Source organism: Rhipicephalus sanguineus, chromosome 1 (genome assembly GCF_013339695.2).
Source record: "Rhipicephalus sanguineus isolate Rsan-2018 chromosome 1, BIME_Rsan_1.4, whole genome shotgun sequence".
In the NCBI taxonomy this organism is placed as follows: Eukaryota; Metazoa; Arthropoda; class Arachnida; order Ixodida; family Ixodidae; genus Rhipicephalus; species Rhipicephalus sanguineus.
Window position 1 is genome coordinate 102,522,601 of NC_051176.1, and position 8,016 is coordinate 102,530,616.

Here is an 8,016-nt window from a genome sequence, read left to right on the forward strand (position 1 = left end):
GTGTATTATCAAATTAGCATAAGAAGACATTAGTGTGCGACGTGATTGTCGCGTACGTCATGAAACCCTTTCCCTCAGTGCCGTGTGGCACGTACCCGCATACCACGGCCCATGGAATGCGGGTATGCGCCCCAGTATATCGACTCAGGAACTGCGAGAGTAGACTTTGGAAATCTTAACACGATAGCGTTCAAGAACCCATGTCGCAGAAAATCTGGTGCCAGCGGTGGCTGCGTTCTTGACGAGCGAAAAATCCCGATGGACGCTGAGGTTGAAAATCATGGTTCGAGCTCGAATCGAACCGTGATTCCCTAGACATTCTTCGTGGCTGTCTAGTATTCTATCACAGAGCCATATACTATATACTTCTATGACTTGCACATATACTTCTATGACTCAGTAAGCTATAGGGAGTGTTGCTCGACCCGCTTGGAATACGCCAACGACCACTACTAAGGGTATGCAGGGTATGCAGATCATCGTACCGTAGCGTGCTGTTCGATTCGATAAAACCGACGTCTGTGCGATAAACTGACGCCTGTGCCGACGTAAGATCGCACCATAGGCTGCCCCTTAGGCGCCAATGTACCCTACCTGCGTGGTATGTCCTCCATATGCCAACGAGTACCTAATGTACACTAACACGTTGATCCACCTCGTAACACATGGCTGCAAGCAAATAAAAAAAAATGCTCCATAGGCAGCTACTCGGCGACTGCTTCGCATGACATCGATTCCCACAATGTGTGGGATTTGCCGGAATTTTTCTCTTGCGCTTCCTTAGTGCAGTGCCCTCATGTAATACTAACTTACCCAAACTGCAAGCGTGACCAAAAACTACTACTAAAAGTAAAAATGAAAAAAAAAGAAACAAGCAAACATGCACTTGTAGCTTTTGCAAGCATATACGCGACAAGTATAACAATATATTTAGAAACATGCAGCGATTTCACAAGTCAGAATGTTAGTACGTGCTTCGTTACCCCCCATATGCTGCAGTCTGGCCTTCCTCTCGTTATCCCGATGAGGTGGCCCATCCGCCTCCATTTTTCGAATACTTCTGCTTCCCTTATCTTTTATCTTAGACACACGTTTATGCTACTCCCCTATAGAGGGCTTGCACTGACGTCACTGAAACAGCCACGTTGGAGCACCAACATGGTGGGACGCGAACTTTGTGATGTCACGTTAGTGTTATCAGCACATCGCATGCTGGTTCCTTCGCTATTCATGCACATAGGACCAATAGCGTTCCAGCGACGCCGTTATCACACCGAAGCGGGTTAATCGTCGCGTGATTTTACTGCCTTGACGTCATTTAAGCCGCCATGTTGGAGCCATGTTGTGCGTCAATTACGTCACGTGCAAGCTATCAATTAGAAGTAGGATGGAGTGAGCTCCATAAACGCTGCTAAGGCTAGCAGTTCAGATAAGCCCTCTTTGTCGAGTAGTTCGCTCCGAAGACATACCTAGCATCTCGGTCATTGCAACCTTTCTCTTACTTTGAGCCACCGCTGCCTTGTTTACAAAAGTAAAAAAAAAAAAGCTGCTTCAGACATACTGTTTTTTTACTTAATGTAAACACGAAACCGGGCATATTATGAGCGCCGGGAACTGTTTAGGATACTGGGGGCGAAACGCGCGTGCTGTGCCCCTCAAATCAGCTGGGAGCTTTAGTGCGAAACACCGGCATATCAAAGGTATTCCTGTAAGTCACATGAGTATTAAAGCGTCCCTGCAACACTTTTTCAGCATGGTCAGAAAACGCTGCCGATCGGTAGTCGAGGCTCCTGAGGACACGCGAGCGAAACATTATGGCGCAGCACACAGCCTGGAATTTAGAATTTTTTCACAACGTCAGCTAGAAATCGTTCCCTCTTCTTTCTACAAATGATGCCATACACCCAAAGTCACGGCCATTGGCTGATTTTAGCGTCGTGATGTCCATAATTTTCGAGGCGGGCGCGGGAGGCCGCCACGTGCCCGCGCCCGCGATCACACCGAAAGTAAGCCGCGCAGTCGAAGAAAGAAAAGAAGAGAAAAAGTGCTCAAGGTCCTGACGCCAGCTTGACGTAACTTCTTTCCCCCGTGCCATCCTTTCCTGCTGAACTTCCATCGCACTCGTCGGGACGGGAGAAGAGAGAAAGCAATTACAGCGGGCGTCTGTAACTGTGCTCGTACTTGGCGGATTCTAAAAATTTCTGCGGCGATCGATTATGGTTACTTGGAAAAGTGTTGCAGGGCCCCTTTAAGGGACTGGCGACATGACGCGTTGCATCGGCATTGCTACATTGAGCGGGAACGTGATTCGCTTTGTATTTTCAGCCCGTGTCTGGTTTCACTTACATCAGCATCGGCGTATATACGAATATCGGGAAGGTGGCATGCATAGGAGCAGTCGTTGTAACTGTTGCAGCAATGTTGTTGTACGCTTAGAGCAATATCCTGTAATTACACACGAGATCCAGGCAAATGACTGCTTCTTCAAGACAGCCTCTTACATCTACAATAATCACAATGAGTAGATTGATATAGCGCTAATGCGGAGTGTCCACCTATTTTTCGGTCCCTGTTTAGCCTCTTCAAGCGAATATCGGTCGTTCGTGGGACGTTGCTAACAGATTTTTATAAGGCGCCTTTTTTGTCAATGTAACGCATTTGAAGCAGACAGATTTACAGTACGAAGTAGGTCAATTCACGAAATGGGGAAAATTAATAGGCGGGCTATATTTTTATTCAGACATCTTTAAGCAAACTTTTCTGTTGGTTTGCTTGGACAGCTTGTCTATATATTTTTTTAGCGCGTTCTGAAATGTGTCGCGTGCCCGTAGTTCCCCCAATTATGAAAACACTCAGTGAAAATAAAGTTCCATATGTTTCAACCCCTCATTTCCAAGTGTGACGCCAGCGAGTGTGACACAATTGTAGTCCTTGCATCCCTTGTAGCAGTGGGATGCTGCACGGGACTAAATTCATTCGATGTACGTAACAGATATTTACGGTATGCAAACTGAGACCTCGCTCCACAAATGTCACTGTCGTATCGTGGGAGCAATGCGAGTCACCCAAACATGCACACGATGTGTAATACTGTGTGAGAACCACGACGGCGAAAATGTGCCACGCAAGTATTGTCCTAAAAAAAAAGAAAAGAGAACGCACATTGCGATCTTTTTATTGACCATCCTTACACACGTATAGTAGCTGTGCGCAAAGTCACAAATATTACACAGCAGTGCAATGATATGTGGGAATGTAGTGTGATTTGGCATGAGCACGTAACGTTTATTAGAAAAACAACAGGTGACAAAAAAATTATACATCACTCTTGCAGGGCTTTAGTTTCATACACACACATTAGCGCGTGCTTGCGTAGCGTCTGAGGCAGAGTCTTTTCACCATTTATAGTAGGACTTTCCGTAGCCGCCAGACCCTCCGTAGCCCCCACTGTAACCTCTACTGTATCCACCACCGTAGCCTCCGCTGCTGTACGACCTTCCACCTCCGTAATAACTTTTCCCGTAGCCGCTTCCTCCGTATCCACCGCCGCCATATCCGCCACTGCCATATCCGCCACTGCCATATCTGCCACCGCCGTATCCACCACCGCCGTAGCCACCGCTACCATATCCACCACTGCCGTATCTTCCGCTCCCATAGCTGACGCTTCTTGAGTAGGACTTGCCATATCCACCACCGCCGTAGCTTCTGGATTCGCCGTCGTATCCTCCTCCGTATGATCGGTAGCTACCGCCGGACCCGTATCCGCCGCCACCGTAGCCACCTCCTCCGCTTCGGTAGCCGCTGGTGTAACCACCATATCTGCCGTAATCACCTCCACCGCCTCCGTAGCCACCGCCACCAGAGTAGTACCTCGTGGTGGCGTATCCACCGCCGTGTCCACCACCACCGTATCCACCGCTGCCGTATCCACCACCACCGTATCCACCGCTGCCGTAGCCACCGCCGCCATAGACACGACGACGCACCACGTACCCGGAGAGAGCCGGCCCAACGCAGACAGCAATCACGAGCCAGGCGAGCGCCTATGGGAGACGAGATCGAAATAGCGCTTCAGCTTATAGCCAACGACCGACACTGCAATCACTTCTCTCTTTCTTTTCTTTTTTTTTTGTCTACCATAGCAGAAGGTGAATTCGTGCTGTTACACTCATCTTGCCCAGTAATTATTGAGGTTTGGAGTAAAACAGAAAATTTATAGGGTCCCCAGTACGCCGTCTCACGACCAGTTCCACTCCCGTGTGGAGCAGCCTCTAATTTTTTTTTCTTATTATGGCTGAGCGTGTGAAGTGGCAAGAGGAGCTGTTTCATTGGCCAGGATAAATCATTTAGTAGAAAAGAGCAACTTTTCACTTAAGGTGATTGCTGGAAGCTTAATGCGCGGCATGTCGATACAGTCTGATCTCTTCTATTCCGAACTTTGCTTTATTAAAGATAGAGTATGATGTTGTTGACTGAATGCGGATTCAACCATGCCACGGTGTGCATTCCATTGCCGCGCCCGGGTACCTCCTTTCGGGGAATTCGGGCAACTTGTGCATCCTTTAAGAACGCCTACGTAGACTGGCGAACAAGACACGGCGCCAGGCCTCTCACTACTAGCCCCAACGGCCTGAGATGAGTGTCGATCCCTAACAATCACAGGCTATGTTTCTATCATAAAAAAAAATTCAGGAGTATACTCGAGACACCTGCCTCCTGAATGTCCAGTGCGCCTACGTGGTAACATCATACCATTCACTCTGTCTTGTGGCGAGCCTAAACGCTGGATTGCATCGAATAAACATTTTCAAAAAAACTTGTATTGCCTGTGAGCGAAGCCAACCTAATTCTGCGTCCTCAAACCATGGGGACTACGCTCCTTGACTCATTCTCTTGTCATCCGCCACAATAACCTGAGCGGTAATGAGCCTTCCACTTGAGCAGATGAGTTTGACTAAGAGATAACTAACTAACTAACTAACTAACTAACTAACTAACTAACTAACTAACTAACTAACTAACTAACTAACTAACTAACTAACTAACTAACTAACTAACTAACTAACTAACTAACTAACTAACTAACTAACTAACTACTAACTAACTAACTAACTAACTAACTAACTAACTAACTAACTAACTAACTAATATACCCGACTGTTAACTACATAATGCTGCCTCGAAAATCCCGACCTAGAAGCAACCTAGAAAGAGCCTGCATCACCTAGCTAAGGCCTAGAAACAACCTACAAGGAACCAGATGAGTCCTCAGAATCGGCCAGTTTCGCTGTTTCAAGCCTTGCGCGACTTACTTCAAGCTTCACGAAATTTTTGTCTACGCTTGCATGTTTTAGTCCGGGATGATCAATTCAGCATTATCGGAAGACAGATGTTTGTGGAAGCATATAAAAAATTGCCCTCCTATATTTACAATTACTCCTTGGTTCACGTGAGAAGCATAGGTGGTGGGAATTAAACCCAAGTGTCCCAGTATAGCGTGCTTAATATTTATATTAGATCTTCGGGGCGTAAAACTGCGTGGTTAATTTTAATAGTACATATACACTATAGCACACGGAATACAATGGGTCCTTGACTGCCCATGATCCTTTCATTATTTTGCGTGTTATTGTTTTGCAGATTATTCTTCGAGGGAACACGATTTAAAGCCCAGATAAACTGCCGTCAGATGATTACGTAAGACCAAAATATGTGAAACGAAGCATAGAGTTTCTCGAGGAAGCAGGTATTCCTCTAAAAGGTAGGTTTGTTTATGTTATTTCTAAAGCTTTTTTGTTTAGTTTAAAAATCTACAGGAACTGAAGATGCCCTTAGTGACAAAGGCAAAGCGGGCCAGTTTGCGTGCACTCTTAGTGAAAGGGATGTCTCTATGTATGTGTTTTGAGTTAAAGGTCACCCGAGTTCTTCAATGGTAGCTAACCAAATATATATAGAGGAACATGCTCTAACAATTCACTACGTGGATACTACAGCAGCTGAAGAACCGCAACATCACGTGTTTTCACATCAACGTGCGATATACGGTAGCAGTCCTTGGTTGGACCCAAATGTTCATTTATACCAGAAGTCCCTGCATTGATTGAAGATACAGAGATACGAAGACAAAAACGAAAAGGAAAGGAAAGAACACTCAATGAACCTCTTGTGCTATTTCATGCAAGACCATGCGCTATATTTTGTCTATTTGGAATAGAATGAAGCACAGTGTAAAACATTAAACTCTGTGAACGCCATCCATTCCCATGACGCCCTACACATTGCATACAGAGTCATCTTACACATGCACTGTGGAAAAGCAAATAAATGTGCGTTTGTGTCTCGACAATAAACGCACTCTCTAGATGATGATTTATAATGACGTCGATAGAAAAGTACGTATGGCCCGTAAATTACTACTTACACGAAGCCGCCGCCTCAACTTGACCCGTTTCTCTTCGCATCACGAAACTTCTCTGTGGAGACATATATTCGCAGAGAAGAGCTACGTAATTCATGTTAATGTTCCTTCTTATAATTGTCATACATAGCAAAGTCCACGTCGTCAAACGCGATATTAGGTGCGACCCCGTAAATTGCATTTCGCGGGCAAGAAATGTTCCAAACAACGTATTGGTAACGAGCAAATTTATTTACAAATAATTTTCGAATACAGTTTTTTGTTTTATCTATTTTTTTCTCCGACATTTCTTACGCGAGACAACATTAAGCCATCGCGAATCTTGAGTGGTTTGGCAGAATTAGCATCTGAGGCCCTTAACATCCATCCAAGCGTCAGGCTGTGCACACATGCGCTTGGACGACTCAAATGTATCAAGGAAGCGTATTTAAGGAAATCATCCGTACATGAGATCCTTTTGGACACGCATTGGTCAGCAGATATGCGTCTCGAAAAGGACAGGAGTCGTATAGCGCCGAAAGAAACTCTTACCTGGCCACCCATTCTCATTGTTTGTGTCGTCGCTGGTACGGAATTTGCACAAGTGCACGAGAGCGCGTCCCAAGTGACAACAGGCCCGCTCAGCGTTTGGCTGAAGCTTTTTATGCGGCTTCCGTGGCCTTCGAGCTGTGTGCTTGCCTCACTGCCAGACGCATTCGTTACTATGCAGAGATATCGACTCGCGCCGATTGCCCGCCTGTCCCCAGCCCTGGTGGATAACCTTCCTGCCAACGCACCTAACGTCCTCGCTTCCCGGTGTAGTTACGTGCACCGCTCTATCGCTCCGCAGGGAAGTGATCGCACAGCTTCTGCAAGACCGAATGCTGTGCGAAGATTGGTCCGCTCTAGTAGTATACTACATGTGGCTACCACGCCCATATAGCCACTTTCGCAGGCACTCGATATCTATCGATTCACGAATGTCCAAATGTGTGAGTGGGTGCGCAGTAAAAAAGCGACCGGTTTCACTCACAGAATGAGAACGCCCTTTAGTTTTCAGCCGGGCCGTTTTAACCATTTCTCTCGACACGGTAGCTTAAACTTTAGGAAGCGCAGGGAATGATGTGAGACGCGAAAACGTGCGGGCTTACAGCGGCACCTCGAGAGTACGCGAACCCAGCCGTCCGTATGTGTACATATTGGTTAGGACTTAGAAATGCAGTGAACTGAGTGACTTGATGGGCGAAGTCGGCATTGGTTTAAGACGACGGAAGTCGCAAGGAACTTGGAAAGTTCCTTCACGGGACATAGGATAGCTCTATCGGATAATCCCTGTGCCAACGTGATCAAGATGAGTCGATTAGGACAATTTTGAAACATCAAGCAGGTGAAAGCCCAGTCGAGCGATTCTGAAGAACTTCGCAGTGATACGTGCGCAGTTAAGGCTCACTCTGAAGCGAGTCGTATTGCCGTGGTCTTCCCTCAACTGCACGCTTCTTCCGGCCGCCGCACGAACCTTTCGGCCACTTGTCTCTCCTCCAAAAAGGCGCGCGCTCGAAGGGGCCTGCCGCGGTGGCTAATTAGCCCAGGTACGGTAACGAACAATGACGCAGCGA

At 46.7% G+C, this 8,016-nt stretch overlaps 1 protein-coding gene across 1 annotated transcript; it reads right to left on the reverse strand.

The window, feature by feature from the left end:
* Positions 1 to 3,395: 3,395 nt before the first annotated feature.
* Positions 3,396 to 7,106, reverse strand: LOC119394663 (uncharacterized). Its single transcript, XM_037661981.2, has 2 exons — positions 6,953 to 7,106; positions 3,396 to 4,046 (listed from the first exon to the last, which is right to left on the reverse strand). Exons 1-2 carry the CDS (start codon positions 6,968 to 6,970, stop codon positions 3,396 to 3,398), a joined length of 669 nt encoding a protein of 222 aa, XP_037517909.1. The 5' UTR covers positions 6,971 to 7,106.
* Positions 7,107 to 8,016: the final 910 nt, after the last annotated feature.